The 24,928-nt window shown below is 33.1% G+C and overlaps 1 protein-coding gene across 1 annotated transcript in view; it reads left to right on the forward strand.

Moving 5' to 3' along the window:
* The window catches only part of USH2A (usherin), a 998,601-nt gene that overhangs the window by 564,168 nt on the left and 409,505 nt on the right, over positions 1-24,928 (forward strand). The window contains exon 36 of the mRNA XM_051996749.1: positions 6,600-6,762. Within this exon, the coding sequence (XP_051852709.1) occupies positions 6,600-6,762 (163 nt within the window). The remainder of the gene's footprint in view (positions 1-6,599; positions 6,763-24,928) is intronic.

Raw genomic sequence — 24,928 nt, forward strand, 5'->3', positions numbered from 1 at the left:
TTAATCTAATGTATAAAAATAAACTATCATCTTAGTCTGATAGAGAATGCCATATGTTCAGGATTTGGGATTATGTTAATATCAATTTGTGATATTTGAAAAGAAGAAATGTGAAAAATTAGATGCTGATTCCTTCCTACCAATCAATAGATCATCAGAATAGCAAAAAAAGTAAGTTGTTTTTATAACACAATATTTTATAATTAATAATACTTAATGTTTGTTAAAAGATTATATTTCTTTGGGGTGATCTTAATTTTTCTATTACATTCTCCTTTGTATTTATTTTTAGCTATATTTGCTATGGGCATTGGGTCAAATTTGTTATTCATTTGAAACTGTTAGTCAGGAAGCATTTATTAAGCATTCTTTGTGTGATAGGCATTGTGTTAAGCTCTAAAGATTGAAAGAAAAGCAAAAAAAAGTTTTTGTTCTTAAAGAGTTCAGTTCTGAGGGGGAGACAACAGATTTTTTAAAATTGCATGTAGAAAATACTTACCCCATTGTAAACAAATCACATCTAACTGCCTGTGGATCCTAAATGGAGATCTTGTTTGACTACATAAAGAGTAGAGATGATGCTAGAGTTCTGGAAAAGAAAAACATTCCTGAGAAATAAAGAATGCCTCTTCTCTACAAAGTTCTCATTGCAACTCTATTCCTCAGATAATTATTAACTCCTCAGACAATCATATCATTTTCTCCATCCCTCCAATAGCCTATTTGGCAGCCAGCCTGAAACACAGGTCTGTCTTTCCCTTCACTAAGCTTGGTTATGATTCAGTTTATGTAGTGTATTTAGAAGGTAACCTCTTAAGAAAGATATCGCCCATAATGAAGATTCATTGTTTTCATTAGATAAAATACAAATATTGCCTTGAAAATCAGTTTTGAGTTTTAATATTTGCTTTTTGTTTTGGATCACACTTCACATTTTCTTTCCAAGATGAGTTGCTTTCAATGTGGCTGAAGCATAATCTATTGTATTCAACTGCAAACTTCATTATCATTAAAGATTTTATAGCTGAAACTATTTTGTAATAGATATTTATTCTTAAAAGCATGAAGGGCTTTTAGCCAATTTTTCTGTTCTGTTTGAAAATGAATTCTTTGTTTCTGTGTTCCTGTGTGTCTCACATACACATAACCTTATGTAAAACAGAAGCTTCTACTTTTTAAAGAATTAAAACAACAAACTGTGATTTTGGTAGAATCATTCCTTTCTCTCTCTCTATTTTTTTGTTTAATGTAGCCATGCCCTGAACATATAAGATAGTTGTGCATATGCTTACTATAATGTTTGGGAATGATGTGATTTTAAAGAATAAAATGTCCCAACATACTGTCAAAGAGAAAAATCATAAATTGGTTTCTCAGATTTCAGGCTTTATTCTGACTTGGAGTACAATTCAGTGCATAACTTGATCTCCTTGGTACTTTTGTTCATCTTGTACACAGTATGCAATCTCTTTTCCCAAGCCAGTGATCTATCTCTAATCACAGACATTGAACAGCCACATCTTTATTTAGAACAACTCAACTAAATACTGCCAGGAAGTTAAAACCCCCATTTTCATTTGATTTCTGAAAGATTTTTATATCTATTACAGTAAAAATCCTGCTTTAAAAATTTTGCATTTCTGAGTACCCTAATAATGCCAGATAACTCTCCCAGTAGCAAACTGATATTACATAAGTAGCTATTTTTGCTGCTAATCTTTTATTTAATGTGCATTATTGATTGAAGACAATATGCAACTATCTTTAGAGGCAGGTTTTTCTGTTCTGCAAATATAAAGGTGTGGCCTAACAAATTTAACCAATTAGTAGAGAGGTACATATCTTTGAGAGTACATTCTTTAAGTAGACCTCAATGAATGTAATTTAAACAAATAATGAATAATTATTTTTTTGCTTATGATAGTTACATTTTCATTTATTTAGAATTGGTATTGTTTATAGAAGGTTAGTCTGCCAAAACTTTAAACAATAAGGAAACAATACAATTATAAATCACAAAGGAATATTTTCCCAAATAGAATAAACACAATTCTCTTTCAAAATGGACACACAAACAACTATGAATAATTCATGATATCTATCTATATATACATGCACATACATGAATATACACACATACCCATATATATGCATGTGTGTGTATATATATATATATATATATATATATATGTATGTGTGTGTGTATGTATATATGTATTTTTCTTACTGGCACTAATTACTAAGTCAAATTTCATTTGTTTTATTCAATTTTAGCTGATCATTTCCCTCAGAAAATCATCTAACAATGTATCTGTGCATTTTTAGAGAAGCTATTTTTTTCTAATCTTATATTTTGAAAACTGATTATTATATATTGTTTTTAAAAACTATAGCATACTTATACATTTTAACAACTATTAATATGTGGTATCTCTTTAGTTAATACACATTAAGTAATTTTAAAAGATGCTAAGAAAAGACAATGCCACCATAAGGGGAAAATATATGTGATTAAATCTTTGATTTGATAAATTTAATAAGCAGGTATAGATCTTTTTCATCTATTTTTACCACTGTTCTAAGTTAGTGAACACAATAATTTATGGATATTATGGTAAATACATAAGAAAAGGAGGTCTCCTTGTGTGTTCATTTTGAAAGAGAATTGTGTTTATTCTATTTGGGAAAATATTCCTTTGTGATTTATAACTGTATTGTTTCCTTATTGTTTAAAGTTTTGGCAGACTAACCTTCTATGAACAATATCAATTCTAAATAAATGAAAATGTAACTATCACAAGCAAAAAAAAAAACAATTTCAGGATATAAACTTTTTGGCAAAATTACTCTTATCTCATCATTAGATTGTTTTTTTTTTTTTTGTTTTGTTTTGTTTTTTTTGCAATGGCTGAAATTATGTTTTCCACAGAGTTACAGACAAAAAAGTAACTGTTAAAAATGATTTTCCGTCACTTTCAAATATTTTTGGGTATAATTCTTTTGTCATTCTCCAAATGATCTCCTTGGTACTTTTGTACTCTATATACATAAAGTACATTTTTTCAGCATTTTTCTGACTAATATTACTTCAGAATATATGAATTATATTAATGGGCTCTAAAGCTTAGTTCTCAAAACTATGGTTGACTCTAGGATATTAATTTCTCCCACTTTTCTCATTCTAATTTTAATGGACAGATGGTCATAAGATATAGAACTGAAGAAAACTTTAGAGAATATTCTGCATAAGCATTTTACAGTTAAGGAAACTGAGGCCCACAGAGATTAAATCATTTGTCATTGGTCACTTAAATAATCAAAAGCAGTGGAACAGAAAATCACAGTTCCTCTTATGTATCATTGTTGCTTGTATTCTATTAACATCTGTATGTTAACAAACATTCTTCTCACAACTTGCTTAGTCTTATTCATGCTAGCCAGAAAATGCAGCTAATACCGCTCAAGTATAGCAACTATTTTACTTTGTTACACAGACTGAAACCAGAATGCACTGAATGCAATAGTGAAGTATAGTTATTCAGTACTTACATTGGTTTAGTGGAATAGAACAATCAATTATTAAGTTCCTACTGTGTACCAGTTACTGCCTTAAGCACTTTATATGCATTGTTTCATTTGATCCTCCTAATAACCCTGTGAGGTAGGTGCTATTATTATCTCTCTTTTATAATTGGAGAGTCTGAAGCAGGCAGTTGAAGTCACTTGTCCCAGACACAGCTAAAATAAATCTGACATCTAATTTGAACTCAGGTTTCCCTAACTCCAGGCCCAGTGTACTATTTACTGAGCCTGTGATGCCTTGCTGCTTCTATAAATATATACTTTCAATGGGATTCACCCCACTGCCTCCTCCCCCCCCCTCATCCCCTTACTTATAACCCAAGTTACTGAAGTTTAAATGTACAAATGGAATTTATGTTAGTGTTCTCTCTGTCTCTCTCTCTTTCTCTCTTTCTCTCTCTCCCCCCCTTTTTCTCTCCTCCCCCCTCTCTTTGCTCCCCTCTCTCTGCCTTTCTCTCTCTCTGCCCCCCCTTTCTCTCTCTTTCTCTCTGTCTCTCTCTCTCTCTCTCTCTCTCTCTCTGGCTCTCTCTCTGGCTCTCTGTTTGTCTCTGTGTTTGTTTCTCTCTTTGTCTCTCTGTCTCTGTCTCTCTCTCTCTCTAGCTCTCTCTGGCTCTCTCTCTGTCTCTGTGTCTGTGTCTGTTTCTCTCTTTGTCTCTCTGTTTCTCTCTCTGTCTCTGTCTCTGTCTCTCTCTTTCTTTCTCTCTGTGTTTGTTCAATGAATGGGCTTGAATGACTTCATGCCAACAATTAGTTTTAGATAACAGAAAGCTAAAACCACACAAAGCACAAGCTAAAAGTTTTTTTAAAAGGTGGCCCTTCTACAATGCCAAAAAAAGTTTAGCTAATACCCTTTTGTTTATTTTGCTGCTTTTAAAAATATCTTTACATCATTACTTTTACTCAATAAAAGCCTATTGGGGCATATAGGCTTATGTGTAATCTTAATATCCAGTCGAATTCCATGTAAATAAAAAAAAATAAGAAACAGAAAAAATGAAGTAAAATTTTGTGGCTACAACAATCCACTGTATTTTGAAAATATGAATCTAATATATACTTAACTTAAGTAACATTGAGAATTCAAATGATCATAAATGTAATTTTCTTACTGGGAAAAATAAGTCTCATTATATGGAAATTCCTGTTTTTATTTCCTGGAAAACTATTAACAAATCTAATTGTAAAATTACAATGCAAAGTTCTGGCTGCCTCTCTACATGCAAATAAAGTGAAAATTGGGGTTATTAACCCAATAATTGCAGCTTAACTATAGTTTTGCCTAAAATAATCAAACAATTGAGGCAAACATATTTGGGAAGGGTTGATTTTTATCGTAATTACCTTAATTCTTTATTTCATTTTTGGTTCAATTATTTTAGGACAATTAATCTCTAATAGATCACAACCATGAGTTTAAGCCAGTAATTTGTAAAGATATATAAAAATAATGAAAAAATGACAATTTTTCTATCAGATATAGTACTTCCTTAAGAAGCTTAAGGAATTTCAACTAGAAAGGAAACAAAGATTTTATTTAAACGCACACATACACACACATCTACAACTAAAAAAAGTATATAGGCCAAAATGAAATGAAAAAATGTTTTGTTCATTTACTTTCAGATTGGATCACATATTTTTTGAGGATATGATCTTTTTCCCTCTGTATGGGTTCATATTTATCAGGGTAGTCAATAAGTCTTAAAAGGTCATATAATTATAAATGATGTTTATAAATTGGTTTTAGTTAATTAGCTTACATAAGTCAGATACTGTGTATTATAATAGATGGTATACTGAATTCAGATTTAGGAAGAATTGAGACATACTTTAAGTACTAACTTTATGAAATTAAGCAAGTCAGTTGTTCAATTTGCATCTTAGTTTTCTACTCTATTAAAAAAAAATAAGGCAATTAAGTTTGATAACTATTGGTCTATTCTAGCTCTAAATCTATGATCCTATAAATCTATGATTGAGATAAACAACAAATTGTGAATCTCTTTATCATCATTTTGTTCCTTTGCCTACTTCCTTTTTGCCTTGTAGTTTGGCTCTTTTAATCATTTGCAACTTTTGACTTATATTGTTGCTATTTATTTCAGGTCACTGTGGAATTGAATTGGCTTTTATTTCAAAAATTGACTTTTATTTCCTTTGCCTTGCTTTTCTTTGTTTCTGTAGAAAATGCAATGTAGCAAAGCCAGTTTTCACAATTTTATATTAAAAGCCACAATTAAAAAAAATTTAGGGAAGGAATCACTAAGGTACAGTTTAGAAGTCTTTATTTGTTGATGGAACTTCTAATTGACTGGAACCATCTCTATGTGCAAAGAGTAGAAGGGCTCTGTGAAGTGCTCTGATTCAGTCAAGTTGATTGGGACAGCTTTTTTGATAGACTGGTAGAATCAGCAGAAAGCCCAAGGTAGCTGTCATTCCATTCATACCACTTTATAAACAAATCATGGCACATTGAGTTATATAGCCTAGTGCGGCAGAAAGTGAATTGGCCTTAGAGTCAGACAAATCTGAATTCATATCCTGTTTCTATTACTGTAAAATGTGTGACTCTGGATACTTAAGTCACTTATGTGTTTAAGGCCTTAGTTTCCTTATCTGTAAAATGAGGAATTTGGTCTATTTAAGGTCTTTACTAAGACTGACATTTTTATGATTATTGGCTGGATGATAGTTATGACGCATCTGGCTGAAGTATTATTTTTCCCTGGCACATATAGGCAGTCTGTACTTGTGGATATAAGGTCCACCTTAGTGCTCTGTGCTTTAGTGTATGATCCTAAGTGGGATACCTCATTCAGGCACTTCAACTTCAAGCACAGAAGCAAGAGACCACAAACATTATGTTTGTTTTGATTCTGATGGCAGTGTGTAGCACTTAGACAAGATGTTCCTGTCAAAAGAGTTTATTTCACAAATAGGAATTCTCAGAAGAAATATATATTTTTAAAAGAGGCTTTTTTTCATTCACAAATAAAAAGTCAACTTTATATTTACAGGTAGAAAATAGGACAAATGAAGCACCTCCTGAAGGGGTTGTGAGAGTGTTTGTCATCAGAGAGGGACCCCGAGAAGTCAAACTGAAGTGGGAAGCACCTGTCTCTCCTAATGGACGCTTGACCTATATAGTCTTTTTTACTGGGCTTTTCTATGTGGAGGAAGGTAATTTGTTCACAATTTTAAAGAATCATAAAAGTAATTGCCTCCTTTCTATTTACAGATGTGGAAATATGTGAATTCAATATCCAAAGCATTTTCTTATTGAAAGAATGAGAGATTAGCTTTCCCCCTTTACCCTCTCCCCCACCCCCAAAAAACTCAAAACACAAATTATATGCACATGTCCCTAATAGGAATGTTGTCTTTTTTTCTGTTTAAGAAACACCAAATATATGAAGAGCAAACTTTGTTATCTATGTTGAATATTTTTGGAAGGGTCTGCTGTGATTTCTTTGTGGGTATTTTTTTTTTACAATAAGTTGACAGTATAACTGATTTCTCTATTAAAGCTATTTGAAATAATTTTTAAAGGTTATTGTCCTCAGATAAAGTGATAAAAAACTTTAATTCACTAGGTGCCCATATATTAGAAAATTTATTACTCAAGGAAAAATCATAAATAATTTGTATACAACTGAAAATTTACTTGTCCTTTTTGGCATTTTAATCCTTGTCTAATAGCATTTTGAATTGAGATCTAGTTTTAATATAAGTCTTTTATGAGAAGATCTGGGATATTAAGGGTTATCATTCAGGTTATTAATATAAAAAACTCATTAGCAAAAGTTCCATTGAATTATCTGTATTTTTTGTACAATAAAGGGGAAAAAAGGAAACCCCATGAAACATTAACGCTTGGTTCCTTTCCATCTTAAAAGTGGCTAGCAAAGAAATAGATAGGGCAAGTTTTCAAAATTCTAAGAGAATGTACTTATTTGTCTACTGATTTGGTAAGCATGTGTCTAGAAAGAGTTGAATGTATGTTGGGAAGTCTTAGTTGATCCCTCTCAAAGACCCATGAGCCCCTCTTTTTAATGCAATAAGGGCTTTGATGTATTCTGCTGTGAAGTACTTGTAAGATTATGAGGTGAAGGAGTGATGATCGATTTTTAAAAAAGGAGCAACATTTAGGCTGGACCCATGACAGCCCAGCCATTTCCACCAAGGCAGCAGGGTGAATAATGCAAAAGCCATATTCCCCCTTGTGTTTAATCTTGCATTGTTTTTGCAGAGAAAAATTCTGCTTGCCTTCTAAGTCATGTCATCCTCGGTTGTCATCCCGTCTTTCAAACCATCAAAACGGTATTAAATGTTGCAAAGCCGCGCAGCAAGAGAACTTTCAAAAGTCAGAACCCATTTGCAGAGCAGCCCTTGTAGAAAATGTATTCTGTTCTCGGCAGAATTTTCCTTCAGTTCTTTCCACTGAGAAGTTTACTGATTTCTCCCAGTGGAATCTGCTGGAATTTATCGGTTCATGGTTGGCAGTCACAGATTAAGGTAAATGTCGATCCGTAATGACCCTCTACATGTTAGTATTGCAGTAAAGCTGGGCTTTTATGTCAAAGATATCGGAGAGGGAGCTATTACACATGACAGGGGTGATCAAGGGACTCCAGACCAAGGCAAGCATTATTAAATATTGACTAGTTCTGTGATTTATGTAGAGCTGGAGGAAAAAAGTGACTTTTTAACCATTATATATTCTTCAGCAACGAAAACCAGCCATTTATCTCCTGCTGGTAATAAAGAACAGAGTGCCTGCATATTTTAGTAGAGGGAAAACCTGGTCTTATAAATGAGATGAACTCCTTCATGATAACATTTCAGTTTGCTAATTGCCAAAAGCAAAACAGGCAAATTGGAAGCAATTACGATATTTGACTTAAGGAATTTTGCCCACATGAACTCAACTCAGAAATTGGGGTGTGGGGGTTATATGAAGAGAAATCATCTTGAGGATAGATCCTAGAAAATCCATTCCATTTGTTCACTGTTGCTGAAACTTTGCTCTTCCTTGTTAAGTGTCCTCAAATGTTGTTCCACGTGTCACCAGCCCAGTCACATTTATACTGACCATTCTGAAGCACTGGGTGATCTACAAGAAAGGAATTAAACATTAATTCATCAAACTTATTTAAGACATCATTTCTTCACTAGATTTACACAAAGCTTATTGAATTGTCTGATGGCTAATTGGTTATTTCCTTGACATAATGAAAAACTGTATTTCATCCTTTACTGTGATGTCTGCTAAAGACTGGTGGTTAGAATTTATAAGATGGAAAAATTCCACTAGTAGGAAGTGCTTAGCTAGATCTTAGGCAGTCATTGTGAATGGATCTCTAATATAAGAACCAACTTTTAGAGGGAAAGTCTAATGCAGGAATTAAGAGTGTTTGGAAATTATTTTTACTTTCTAGGAAGCAACTAATAAAAAAAAAATGAGACAAAGAACCACGAAAACTGGATGACTTTTTAGGTCATGGGAATGCCCTAAAATCATGTTGTGAAATATTTATATGTCTAAATATCTAAAGTTTATTAAATTTCATATTCTCTGATTTCTAGAATCGATATCAATCCATTTATATAACGTTTTGGGAGTTTTTCATGAAAACCTTAAAGTTTCTCACATAAAATGATAATCAACATGAAAACTAGATATTTTGCTTTTTCTTAGTTGACTCTCAAAATGTCAACATGCCAATTAGTGCTTACACAGATAAATATAGAATTTCTGATGTGACACTTAAGATTAGACCTAGTCTTTTTTTCTCATAGTTACTAATTTAATAAGGAAAATAAGACAGATAAACCTATCAATACAATAATCACAAGAATATATATACAAAGGCTGAGCCCTTACTAAGTCTTTTGCTGGGATTAATTAGGGAAAGTTTTTTGGTAGAATTAAGTTTTGAAGTATGCTTTACATGAGATAGAATGATATGTAGTAAAAACAAGAATGAAGAAAAAGAGACAAAGCAAAATCTGAGGGCAAAATTGTCCAATTAAATTAAACAATCCTAATTATTACTATGCAAATCAATGTGTTAGGCTTTTATCTGATACACTACCAAATTCTCTTCTCCCAATATGTGTATATAAATATATGCATACACAAACATATATGTATATATGCAAGTATTATTTTGGACATGTGTACATATTGATAGTATATGTGTCTGTGCTATATACATTTATACATATTTATTACACATATATATATATACATATATATATATAAATGTGTTTTTCCTTATGCTGAACAGAAAAAGGAAATGCTGTGTCTGAAATAGTGTGGGATCCCACCTGATTTCAATCCTGTTTTCAATTATGAGCAACATATGCTATAAATTAGTTTTTTTTTCTGTGGGACTCAAGTGCCATTTATTGACCTGGAAGAAGCGATTTCCTAAAAGGCTCTCTTGTGTACTGAGAAACGTCATTCACCTTGAGCAGGTGAGTGGTTTACTCCCAAAGATGACTCTATAACAATTAGAGTGATTGCTCTTTCCCAGGAACATCCATAATTTAATTATTTTTTTTTTACTTACAAGGCCATTGATATCTTATGTTTGAGACATGTTGAATTCATGACAGGAAAAAAAAATAGTGTCTATTTAAAGAAAAATATATCTCATACCCTCCCAGCATCATAAAAAATCAAGGTTTGAGTAATTCTTTTTTTTAATTCTAGTAAATTTATAGGTCACGTTATTGATAAATGAAATAAGTAAGCTTTTTGCCAATATACAAATTATCAATATAAATTTTAAAAGAAATCATGTAACAGAATGGATATCATATAACATGAAAATTTTTTAAGTTTTGTTCTCTCTCTATATATATATCTTATGGTATAAATCTTATACATTTTAAAGGCAACTATTATTGTGTGTGTGTGTGTGTGTGTGTGTGTATGTGTATGCCTGTGCAACTAATGGTCTTTTCATTTGCTTTTGGAATGAATTAGAGTATAGTTACCATTACTTGAGAGACTGACAGATTATATTTTATATGAGCTCCTAAGGTAAAATACCAGGAATCATTAATCCCCAGCTTTATATTGTTCTGGCAACTTTTATCTAATATTGAAAATTAACTTGTACTTTAGATTTTGGTCCCGAATAGCTTTTTCTCCTAATTCCCAATTCTGCAACCTAGCAAAGAAAAAAAATCATTTAACAGCGTAAAGGAGACTATGGTCTCTTGAAGGAAATGGATGAATGGAAATGACCTTTTGATATCATCAATCAGAAATGCCACTTTGGTGGAAAGTGGATTGGTAACTCAAATTCAGATTGGTTACAGTCAATCATTTTTTATTGATCCCCAAAAATACCTATCCTTGGAATCTGGAAGGAGGAGAAATGGGTCAGAGGTGGTTTACTTCTTTTGAAATATCTTCAAGGTTCTACTAGGAAGAGAGTCAAAAGTTGTCATAGAATAAGCACTAATGAACTTTGCTATATTTAAAAAAAAATGATTTGGGTAATTTTTAAAAGGCTTTATTATATTTTAAAAGTCTTTTAAAATTGAAGCAGTTAAGAAAACACAAAATAATTTTCCTGTGATCAAACAAATAAATAAAGGCAGTTGTTGGAATAAATCAATTTGATTAATTGTATAAATATTTGTAATTGGACCTCCTCTCTTCTTTTGAGTAAGACTTTTATTTAATATGCCTTCTTTGTTGTAATTGAAGCTGATCTTTCAGTAGAAACAGCTAAGAAAGATATATAGTATTACATACATTCACAGACTAACCTCATCTCTCAACTCTAAACAATGATAAATGAAATAATTATATTATTTAATGAATTCAAAAGAAACTTTTAGAATTTAAACTATACAAACTTAAAACGGCTGAATGCAGATTTCAGAGACTACCTTCAAATGCCAGTCTTTTTCCACCTTTTCCCCCTCTAAAAAATAATTGTTCCTTGGACTTTGCTAGTTACCAATAAGAGTGTTTTACAAAGTCAGTATATCCAAATGCTATTCAATTGAAAAATCTCTAAGAGCCATGGAAATGTAGTCAATTTCTCAAGGTTACCTAGAAAAATTCAGGGACCTAAGCACATAATCTGATTCAGTGAGTACCCTTCCTTGCCAAGTAAACTGTGTTTCATAAAAATTACAAGGAGAAAGAGATACAGAGGCATTCGTTTTCATGGGAAGGTAAAAAAAAAAAAAATGTATGTAACCACACCTCAGTCTTCCGTAGAGCTTAACGAGAAGGCTAACACCATAAGAAAAAAGGACAATTTTGTTTTATAGTCCCCTGTGCCGGTATTTTAGTGTCAAAGAAAATGTGCACTTTCAGAGCTATGCTAGTGAGCAGGGCAGTATATCTGACATACTGCCCTCTGGGAAAATCTGCCAATGGGGAAATTGTTAGTAGTGATACAATACAGCTTATAACATGGTATTGTACTGAAGAATGTGGTAGGTGTCAGTCAATGGGATAATAGTCATTCAATCAACAAACATTTATTATGTCCTTTACAAAGGACTTTTTATTTGTTCCTGGAGGTAATAGGGAGCAAGTGAAGTTTATTGGAAGTATGACATGATTTGAACTGTGCTTTAAGAAAATTGCTTTATCTATTTGGTAGAATGTGGATTACAGTGGTTTGAGAGTTTTGGCAGAGTCCAAGTAGAAGGCTATTGTAGTAGTGCAGGTGAAATAGGATGGGAACCTTAACTGAGAAAGTAGCCAACTCTGTAACTAGAGATGAAGAGACATCTAGAAAAAATGCTATAAAAAGAAAATAGTAAGATCTGGTACAGGACACAGAGGAGAGAGAACAAGGATCTGCAAATGGGCACCCTGGTTACAAACCTAGGTACCTGAAATGTTACCTAGGCAGAGTGGGAAAGTTTGGAAAGGGGGATGATTTGAAAATCAGAGTTTCTGTTCAATCAATTTGAATACATTTCTCTATGATAGTAGTTCAGAGATTAGGGATCCATTGTCCTCACACTTAAAGAGTATATTTTCATGTACATATTTTACATGGGAAAAATATTCATGCCAAAAGAATCAGTGATGACCTAAACTGTGGAACATATTCTGCAGGATACTGTGATTTTTATATTATTAAAAGAATTTTTCTCTTTGTTAGATGATTCACTCTAGCATTCATCTTAATCACTTAAATTAAACGTACCTCCTTATATTGCAATATAATTAAATATGCAAAAACTTTACAAGTTTTTGAGAAATCTGTCCATTAAAAAATCATATGTATTGTCATTTTATCCTTTAGCATTTTCATGTTCAGTTTCCTAGGAGGCATGGTCACTTTTTTTGAGTGGGTGAAGTGAGGGCAGTGTGAGAGGGGTATTCCAAATCCTTTCTTAATAAGGGAATGCACAAAGGAAGAATACAAAAAGGTCCCCTCTCCATTTTTTCAAAAAATACATTTTCCCTGGTGTATAAAGAAAATTAAATTTGGTTTAAACTTAGTTAAATTTTTATCTTATTCAAATATTTAAATAAATATTCTTTTAAAATTAAAATAAAGTTTTCATAAGTATAATAAGTAAATCTACATTGGTCTACTATATGGGGTGGATAGAAACGTGCAGTGGGGCTATTTTCCAAGTTATTATCAAACACATATAGAAAACATGTTAATTTCTATGATTGAATCTTTGGCCATGACTAATAAAATTAACTACAGACATGTATAATTTGTACAAATTCTTTAAAAAAAAAACCCAAGAGGTCAACATTAGTTTATCAAATTTATTTAAGAAATCATCTGTTAAACACACTTATACTGAGCTTATTGAATTTGTGTCTGATGTCTAATTGACCATTTTCTTGATATGGTGAACCAATGCATATTCTCTGTACAGCCATCAAAGAGATGACATGATAATGGAATGTAAATACCAATTGTGGACTGAAATGTCATGCTACTCATGAAATAAGTGAATTTAACACATATATAAATGGAAGAATACTAGATTTTAATTCTTCTATAAGGAGCCATGTGGTACACAAGAGTCAGTGTGCTTTATAGTAAGTAGATAAAGGGCAAGACTTCTTTGGATTTTAGCCTCTGTAGTTTCCCTTTTAAAATAAAAATTGTATATTCATAGGTAAATCATTTAATCATTACTATCACTTGATCATATATAAAGTTGTTTATAGTTTTGCAAGCCAATTCAGTGATTATTTTTAGAGAAAAATAAATTGTAAACTCAACAAATTCTATCAAATATGAACTATTATGGTCCTTAATATTTTAAATCACAAACATTATATTTTATCTATATGCAGTTATTTTAAATGTATCTGCTAACAAAGAAAAACAATATGAATTATCAGATAATTCAAAATAAGTTCTATTTAGTTTTGAAAGGTATTATATGAATTACATAATTCTGTCTGCATTAGGAGGGTAGATTTTTTGATATAAGAATGTTAATTATAATATGATTTGAACTCTGTTAATATTAAGCACAAATAACAATGTTATATTCATCTTCCACATTTCCTCTTATTTATTAATAATCTATCATTTTCATGAATATTTTCTTCACTTGTTTCAATGATATGCATGTCTCTCTTCTCCTCAAAACCCTTCTTTTAGTCAGCACAACTATCTTCTTTGAATCCTGGCATGGAAATAGCTTTTTTCACTCTTACAATGGTATAAAAGACATTATTTGTTTAGGAACATCATTTTACTCCAGAGTCCTTCACTTCTTCCCTCAATTAAACATTTCCATTTAAAAATGTTACATAACTAATTCAAATTGGAAAAAAGATGATCAGCTCTATAGTTGTTACTACATGAAAGTAAACCTTTCATTTTTCATTACTATATCATGGAATACATCCTGGAATTGGAGTCAGAAATCTTAGATCTGATTCAGTTCTGGTACTTACTAGCTTCTGATGTCAAATAAATCACCCCTGAATTTCAATTTTCTCATATATAAAAATAAAAATAGGGACACCAATATCTGTACTACATCTTTCATGGAGCTATATGGAAAATAATTTGTAAACATATGCAAATGTCAGATAATAATGTCAATGACAATAAAAGTAATATTAATAGAAATAAACTATTGTACCATGCAGTAGAATCAATAAAGAGATCAAAGAGACAATGGAATTGAAAATCATCAAAATCTCACTGGGAAATATGAATAATGGAATCTATGCACTATGTTTGGTTTTCTAAAAAGCTCTAGTCTCACCTTTATTATGATGTTTAACCAGCTGCAAATGTAGTTGATTAATATATGCATTTCCCCTAGTAGGACCTTAATCCCTTAAACCTAGAGTGGTTCATTTTTCCTTATAATTTATTCCTTTGCAGTAATATTTCTTGTTATCTTTGTGCTTTGGGTACTTTCTTTTTTTCACTTTGTGATTTACAATCTATGGCATGTGTGAAAAAGTTATAGTAAAAAATATTATGCTGCTATAATCATTATGGACCCATCAAACTGAATTAAATTATGTTTCATTGTAAATAGTAAAATGTATTAATTTTTTTAAAAGCTTTTTTATGCTGGTAGATATAAATAAAGTTACTTTCATATACTTCCATTAAACATCATGACAAGTATAAGCTTAACAGATAGAATTGATCTCATTTCCATTCACTGTGTCTAGTGGCCTTCTCCTTCCAAGTGGCTGGGCAATTATCACAATTATTTGGCTATATGTCTTATCTTTAATACTAGTTTGTAAGTTTCTTGAGGATAAGGATCGTGCTTCTTTATTGCTTATATTATTATCTCTAACACCTAGCACAAAACCTTAATGAACAACAAATTTAGTAAACACTTTATTGTATGAAAATATACTGTGGTAAATGTTCATGATAAATTGAAAAGAAAGTCAATCCCTGCCCTCAAGGAGGTCAGATTTTAATGGAAGAAATGACCCATCTGAAAGGTTTTAGATTCAAAAATCATATGGCCCATAGAGTAAGATGACAAAACATTCTTTGTACTTTTTTTATTATTGTTTCCAGTAATAAAATCACATTTTTTTTTCATTGTGAACCATTTGGCAATTACAAAGACTTTGGTGACTAAGATTTTCTTTTCTGAGTCTTCAATAGATGTGGATGTAGTACCTATAGCAGCAATTGCCAAAGTAAGTCTTCATAGAATGCAAATTCCAGGTTGATAACTGCACTCCCTCTGATATAAATGTTGCTATTATAAAGGCTGTTGGTTTTAGAGTCCTGGGCTATTTCCATCAAACTCTTAGGGGAGATGGTAGTAAATGTGAAGGAGCTCAATATTTGTCAGCGAATGAATAAATAATTTATATTTGGAAATCAAACAAATAAACAAAAAAAAAAGCATTTGTATATTTCTTGGACCACAATGGAACCCAGAATGGTTTTATGAGAATAGAAATAGTCAGAACTCTACCAAAAATTTTGCTTGTATAGCATTGATTCTGGGATGACTTTCCCAAGCCCTATTCCAAAAAGCAGTTTGGGTCCACAAAAACTCATTGCTATTTTTTAAAATCAGGGTTCTACTGGTAACCAGTTCCAAAGGGTTTGAAGTGTTTTCTTTTTTTTTATCATTGACAAAATCCATATATATATTCTACATTATCATCTAAACAGTGGACATCCAGTCACTATAAAGTAACCATTAAAGTCAACTAACTTTTGCAAAGAAATATTTACCTGGCCTGGTCCAAAGTATAGAACTCCTTACCCCTGAAAGCAGGGATTCATTTTTCATTCAATATGCCCACTCAGACCTTGGGGATAATAGATTCAAACTTAAAGTAGTCACTAAATGATATCCCCCACCCAAAAATGTGTGGAAGAATACATCTGACTCAGACAGTTCTTTCTCTTCCTTTGGCAAGTCCTTATCAAGTTCACTTCTGGGTGTAGCATAGCTTTTATTATTGTTTCCTAGTTCCTAAGAGGATCTTTGGTTGATCTTGCAATCTTTAGAACCTTAAAAGACCATATTCTGCTTCTCATTCTCATCCAATATCAGGAAAGAATAAATGCAAAAATACAAAATGAAACAGCAGTACCATGTATTTTTGACCATATGCTGACCCCGTTGGGAGTTAAGGCAGAAGAGAGAAGCTGCCGCAGCTATTTCTTCCCTCACTTAGAGACTTTCTATCAGTTGTTTTGTTCTTTCCCTCTCTTTCTACTGTTGGGAGTAGGGAGAAGAGAGAGAGAGAGAAAAGGGATAAGAAGTCAAAGTATTTTCTTCATCTATTTATATTTTTTGTATGCACACAGAGGTTTGTCTTAGTAATAATTAAAAGGCTTTTCATTGTTATGCAGTAAACTGATAGGAAAGAATCAGAGGAAATCTTTGTCAACTTTGACAAGGAGAGAAATAGTCTATTACACATGGGTAGTATCAGGCAGGGCATTCTGAACATGCTTTAGGTAATGGAGCCTAATTGGTCAGCCCCCTCATTACCCACTACAAGGGTGTTTTTTTCCTTTTAATACAAATATATTAAATTTAAAAATATTCCCCGATTCTGTCCTCTAGAACTATAAACATAGATCATGTCTATATACCATTATAATTAGTTGAAAAGTAGAAATAGAATTCTAGTAAAAGTTAATTCTCTTCAGTACTTCAATTGATCTGCAAGCTCATCAATATGGATAATCCCTCCAATTATAGTTGTAATCCATCTATGCCTGCCCACCCTATATGATTTTTTGTCAATGAAATCCTACATGGTTGACACAGGAATTTCTACCAATATCCTAAAGACCTTTGTTATATTCTGATGATATTGAGTGGATACTGATGGAACACATGGACTACCTATTATCTTACTAATGATGGGTACTTTTTTTCTCATCATATATTTTTTTTTCCCCTTCACAACCTTTCTGTGCATTTTCTTTTTTGTGATCATTTTATCTGATCATACTCAGTCATGTGTCTTTCCCTTACCTTTTGAATGATCTTCAACTTTATTTTTTTATGGATGAATTAATCTTTATTAAAGTTATTTTTCTTTTTTAATTTTTAATAGCTTTTTATTTACAAGTTATATGCATGGGTAATTTTAGAGCATTGACAATTGCCAAACCTTTTGTTCCAATTTTTCCCCTCTTTCCCCCCACCCCCTCCCCTAGATGGCAGGATGACCAATACATGTTAAATATGTTAAAGTATAAATTAAATACAAAATAATTATACACATCCAAACTGTTATTTTGCTGTACAAAAAGAATCAGACTCTGAAATAGTGTACAATTAGCATGTGAAGGAAATAAAAAATTCAGGCAGGCAAAAATATTGGGATTGGGAATTCTATGTAATGGTTCTTAGTCATCTCCCAGAGTTCTTTTGCTAGGTGTAGCTGGTTCAGTTCCTTCAACTTTATTTCATTGGAGACCATAGTATTCTGTGATTTGCCGTCATACACAATCACTTTCCAATGATTATAATGTTCAAAACAAAACAAAAATGACAATAAAACAATGACCTTTCATTTTAGGGAGAAGTTTGAGGTCATTTAAAATGTAAAATTACAAAGTACAATTTTCCAAAGTCAATTTTGCCTATGTTCCACCAGCCCAATTATGTCACCTGCTTATTGTTTATTTGCCGTATTAGTTTAGATACATGCAGTTATGGACAGCCAGATTTTTAAATATATATATATATATTCTTTAACTTCAACTATTTTCATACAAAAATAAACAATTGACATTTAAATTTTAAGGGGTGGGGCACATGATTTCAAGGAAAGTGACTTTTTTAGTTTTCCTTTTTTCATTAAGTGGATTGTTTGAATTTAAATTTGTCATTTGTTTCAATTTAAATAACCTTTTTTTTTTAACCATATGAAACACCTTTCTAAGCATACCTTAACTATAGTCAAGTATTATGTCAAGTACTGTTGGAATAAAATCCTCCTTTTTAAAAATCAGTTATCCAAATATACAAAGTCTCTGATTGAACTATGTTTAATCAGAGAACAATATGATCAGCACCAATCTTTAGCTCTAAAAAATTAAATGAAGTTAAAACTGAGCAACTGAACTTTGTTCTTGCTTCTCAACTGTCTTGTAAATCATGTAAATAAGTACAATAAACTTTTATTGAGTGATTCCACAGTCCTTTGGTTATACAGGTCCATCATTTGTGATGACACATAGAAACCTGACCAGGAAAGCTAAAAGTATGTCTCATGGCAAGTGATGGCTTACATCAAGTTCAGAATGTCATTCTTTCTACAGCATTACAACTTAGTGTAATGGCATTTGACAGTTATTGGCATTTTTGATATGACTTCTTTTGGCTAGCTCAGCATTCTCAAAAAAATAAATAGTTTTTCACTCTGTGATTGAAAGGGTTAAATAGTACCAATTCATTACCACTCACAAAAGGATTTATTTTGTTCTCATAAATCAGTTTTATTCCACATTTTTATTATTCCCTTGGGTGAGCTACTCCAATTGAAATCAATACAAGTGCAAGTGACACAATCAATCTAGATATTTGATTATGGATTGGAGACCCCTGCTTCTGCTCTGTACTGTTTAGCTAGTCTCTTTCTGATAGTGTCCCTAGAGAACTGAAATCTCTTATTGGCAACTATGAATTATGAACATATTAAAAAACTAGATAATAATCTTCATTTATATACTGACACTGCCAACCAGAAGAATGAGGTTAGCATCAAAAAATAGAAACTTCAAATTTATAAACAGATGCTTATTAACTTGTATTATTGTAATTATTGTCCAGCCTCACATTTGAAACAGAATTATTAAAAGTTAAACAAAAATTATGAAAACCACTCTTATAAGCTACATCATGAGGTAACAGTGGGATGCCAAAATCTGAAGCCATTTAGTAAATGAGGAAAGTGAGTCTGAGAAAAGTAAAGTAACTTTCCTGAGTGAAAGAGAGAATTTGTAACTCCTAGACCTGTTTTTCTACTGCCTTTCATCCAAAGATATCTTTCACCTAAATATGACCCAACTATTTCTGGAGTCACAGGTATTCTGTTACGCTTTCATAAACATTTAAAATCACAATCACAATGACTAGATCCAATTAAAAGGAGAAGGAAATTGTAAATGGGGTATTTGAAATCTCTCTGAAGGTGGGCTTACCAGATCTACACAAAATTTACATTTGTATTTGGGAAATCAAAAGAATAGGAAAAATATATGAAATTTATGAAGGATCTTAGAGGCATTTCTGGCCTACTTATATTAATGAGGAAATGAGTCCCACACAAGTCTCAAAGATTATAAATGGTATAATTTAGATTATGTTTAGGTTGTTGTCCCCAAATTCCCTTTCATCTGGAGAAAAGAACTAGATTGTCATAGAACATATAGTTATTATTCAGGGAACCAACATTTGTAGGTTGAATTATCTTCTCTTTGCAAACCACTCAATAATCTTGACCTTATTACTTTTCTTTTTTTTTTAATATTTTGTGGTACAGGTCACATTATCATAATATGATCCTTAACTCTTGGGTAGACTCTTATCCCTTCTAAATAGTGATAAGTCCAATTTATTTTTCCAGCTTCATGTTAGTCATCATGCCCCCAGCCAAATCTTACTGCTTTCAGTTTTCCATGGAGCAACTTTGCTCACACTATTTCTAGTATTTATGATTTCCTGTATTCAGTTTCATCTTTTGAAATTCTAAGATGGGGTGGGGCCCCATGACTGTTATTCCAGGTATTGATTGTGTGGCTTGGGGTGGGACTGAAGCTGGTAGATTGTTTAAACTCAAAAGTTCTTATTTTATGCTCCTTGGTTTTCTGCAATAAGTCTGGCACCAATATGGTGAGTCACTCAGAGCAAGGAGTCACAAGAGTGCCTAAGGAAGGGTTCTACACTAGATCATAAATAAGCAGTTAAAATATCCCATGCTGATTAGCAGTGAGATCAGGTTGATGAGTAGTTGTTGTACTTTCAGCCTAAGCGAGATAGAGAAATCCATTCTCTGAAGTTCTACCCCAAAAGTCATCAGAAATGCTCAAAGCTGGTGCTGAGTGAATAAATGCCTAAAATACTATATTTGCTTGAATACTTCCCCCCCCCCTTTTTAGTAGATATTTTGTCACTTAAATTATAGAAAAAAATATGATCCCCCCATCTGTAAATAATTCACAGAGGCAAATTCCAAAAACTCAGCCTTTGTGCCTAGAAGCATAATTTTCAAAATCCACAAAAGTTTTATAAAAGAAACTAAGGAAGTATTAAAAGTGGTTAAGCACTCTCCCTTTGATTTTCAACCACAGAACTATTTGTTTCACTTCTTCCGGTTAAGATGGCGGAGAGGAGGCTCACAGTTGCATAAGCTCCGCGCTTTCTCTCACTATCCATTTCATTACAAGCCTCTGAATCAATGCTTGACTGAAAAAAACCCACAAATAGTTACCAAGAGAAGCCATCCTTGAGATCCGCCAAGAAAGGTCTGTCTTTACTGGAAGGCTGGGGCGGTTTTAGATCGGGCGCAGGCGGCGGGCAGCGGCAGTGAGGGCACAGGAGCAGACTGGAGAGGGGGTGGAGAGTGATCATAGCCGTCTCTGCGGGGAGAGCTTCGCTACAGATTTGGATACTTTGTTCCGGCAGCAAGTCAACAGCCCAGCAGAGAAGCTAAAAACACCGGGGCTGAAGAATACAACCCCAAACAGCTGGAGTCTCTCAGGACCTGTCCCGCCCCCCCCTTTCCCCCCCCTCAGTGACTCAGCACGCTTTGGGATCTCAGAGCGCAGGCGCAGCACAGTCCTGCTAGTGCCTCACTGCTGCCCCCTGCAGTCTGTAGAGGAAGCTCGATAACACACCCAGCCCCCCCCCAAAGAAAGACTCCAGTTTTTTCTGTTTTTCTTTGGTAGTTTGTCTCTGATTAATAGACAGAATGAGCAAGAAGCTGAAGAGGACTTTAACCCTTGACAGCTTCTATACAGATAGAGAGCAGACTCTAAATCCTGAGGAGACTAAAACCAGGCAGTCCCCAGGTGAATCCCCAAAGGAGGAGATTGTCTGTTCCTCAGCACAGATGAACCTCATAGAAGTGATTAAAAAGGCTCTCACAAGGGAGCTAGAAGAAAAATGGGAAAAGAGCCTGGAGAAGTCAGTTAAAGAGAGAGTGGATAAAGAAGTAAAATCCTTGAAAAATAGGATTAGTGAACTGGAAACAGAAAACAGCTCTCTAAAAAACAAAATTGGCGAAATGGAAAAAAATTCCACAGAACAAAAGAACTCAATTGGACAATTAGAAAAAGATTTTAAAAAAGTGAGTGAAGAGAATACTTCACTGAAAATCAGAATTGAACAAGTGGAATTGAATGACTCGAGGAGACAAGAAGAATCAGTCAAGCAAATCCAAAAAAATCAAACAATGGAGAAAAATGTGAAATACCTTCTGGGGAAGACAACAGACCTGGAAAACAGATCCAGGAGAGACGATCTGAGAATCATTGGACTCCCAGAAAAACATGATGAAAAAAAGAGCCTGGACACTGTCTTCCAGGAAATTATCAAAGAGAACTGCCCAGAAGTCATAGGAACAGAGGAAAAAATAAACATTGAAAGGATTCATCGATCACCCACTGAAAGGGATCCTAAAATCAAAACACCAAGGAATATAGTGGCCAAATGCCAGAACCCTCAGATGAAAGAAAAAATATTGCAAGCGGCTAGAAAAACCCAATTCAAGTATCAAGGAGCCACAATAAGGATCACCCAGGATCTGGCAGCATCCACATTAAAAGATCGAAGGGCCTGGAATATGATATTCCGAAAGGCTAAGGAACTTGGTATGCAACCAAAAATAACTTACCCAGCGAGAATGAGCATCTTTTTCCAGGGAAGAAGATGGACATTCAACGAAGTAAGCGAATTTCATCTATTTCTGATGAAAAAACCAGAACTTAACAAAAAGTTTGATCTACAAATATAGAACTCAAGAGAAATCTAAAAAGGTAAAGATTAATCTTGGGAACTATATTTTGACTATATAGATGTATAAAGAATATATGTATACCTTGTTCTAGAAATTGATGTGGAAAGGACATTGTACCAGAAAAAGGGTAAAGTGGGGGTAGTACATCTCATGAAGAGGCATAGGAAACCTATTATATCTGAGAGAAAGAATGGAGGGGGATGAATATAGTGGGTATCTTACTGCCTTCAGAATTGGCTTTAAGTGAAAAATCTTAAGACATATTCAATCTATGGTGAAACTTCTCCCATCTCATTGAAAAGTGAGAAGGGAAAAGTGGAAAGGGAAGGAATAAGCTAAGCGGAAGGGAATACGGGAACTGGGAGGGAAAGGGGTAAGATAGGGGGAGGAACTCTAAGGCGGGGGGAGGGATACTAAAAAGGGAGGGCTGTGAGAAGCAAGGGGTGCTCACAAGCTTAATACTTGGAAGGGGGGAAAGGGGAAAGAAGGGAGGAAAGCATAAACCGGGGTTAACAAGATGGCAAGTAATACAGAATTGGTCATTCTAACCATAAACGTGAACGGGGTAAACTCCCCCATAAAGAGGAAGCGGTTAGCAGAATGGATTAAAAGCCAGAATCCTACAATATGTTGTTTACAGGAAACACACCTGAAGCGGGGAGATACATGCAGGTTAAAGGTAAAAGGTTGGAGCAAAATCTACTATGCTTCAGGTGAAGTCAAAAAAGCAGGGGTAGCCATCCTGATCTCAGATCAAGCTAAAGCAAAAATTGACCTAATTAAAAGAGATAAGGAAGGACACTATATCTTGCTAAAGGGTAGCATGGATAATGAAGCACTATCTATATTAAACATATATGCACCAAGTGGGGTAGCATCTAAATTCTTAAAAGAGAAACTAAGAGAGCTGCAAGAAGAAATAGACAGTAAAACTATAATAGTGGGAGATCTTAACCTTGCACTCTCAGAATTAGATAAATCAAACCACAAAATAAATAAGAAAGAAGTCAAAGAGGTAAATAGAATACTAGAAAAGTTAGATATGATAGATCTCTGGAGAAAATGTAATGGAGACAGAAAGGAATACACTTTCTTTTCAGCAGTTCATGGAACCTATACAAAAATTGACCATATATTAGGACATAAAAACCTCAAACTCAAATGTAGTAAGGCAGAAATAGTAAATGCATCCTTTTCAGACCACGATGCAATGAAAATTACATTCAACAAAAAAGCAGGGGGAAGTAGACCAAAAAATAATTGGAAACTAAATAATCTCATACTAAAGAATGATTGGGTGAAACAGCAAATCATAGACATAATTAATAACTTCACCCAAGAAAACGATAATAATGAGACATCATACCAAAATGTATGGGATGCAGCCAAAGCGGTAATAAGGGGAAATTTCATATCTCTAGAGGCCTATTTGTATAAAATAGAGAAAGAGAAGGTCAATGAATTGGGTTTGCAATTAAAAATGCTAGAAAAGGAACAAATTAAAAACCCCCAGTCATACACTAAACTTGAAATTCTAAAAGTAAAAGGTGAGATCAATAAAATTGAAAGTAAAAAAACTATTGAACTGATTAATAAAACTAAGAGTTGGTTCTATGAAAAAACCAACAAAATAGACAAACCCTTAGTAAATCTGATTAAAAAAAGGAAAGAGGAAAATCAAATTGTTAGTCTTAAAAATGAAAAGGGAGAACTCACCACTAACGAAGAGGAAATTAGAGCAATAATTAGGAGTTACTTTGCCCAACTTTATGCCAATAAATTCGACAACTTAAATGAAATAGAAAAATACCTCCAAAAATACAGCTTGCCCAAACTAACAGAGGAAGAAGTAAATATCCTAAACAGTCCCATCTCAGAAAAAGAAATAGAACAAACTATCAATCAACTCCCTAAGAAAAAATCCCCAGGACCAGATGGATTTACATGTGAATTCTACCAAACATTTAAAGAACAATTAACTCCAATGTTATATAAACTATTTGAAAAAATAGGGATTGAAGGAGTCCTACCAAACTCCTTTTATGACACAGATATGGTACTGATACCTAAACCAGGTAGGCTGAAAACAGAGAAAGAAAATTATAGACCAATCTCCCTAATGAATATTGATGCTAAAATCTTAAATAAAATATTAGCAAAAAGATTACAGAAAATTGTCACCAGGATAATACACTATGACCAAGTAGGATTTATACCAGGAATGCAGGGCTGGTTCAATATTAGGAAAACTATTAGCATAATTGACTATATCAATAACCAAACAAACAAAAACCACATGATCATCTCAATAGATGCAGAAAAAGCATTTGATAAAATCCAACATCCATTCCTAATAAAAACACTTGAGAGCATAGGAATAAATGGACT

The sequence above is a fragment of the Antechinus flavipes genome, chromosome 4 (assembly GCF_016432865.1).
Source record: "Antechinus flavipes isolate AdamAnt ecotype Samford, QLD, Australia chromosome 4, AdamAnt_v2, whole genome shotgun sequence".
In the NCBI taxonomy this organism is placed as follows: Eukaryota; Metazoa; Chordata; class Mammalia; order Dasyuromorphia; family Dasyuridae; genus Antechinus; species Antechinus flavipes.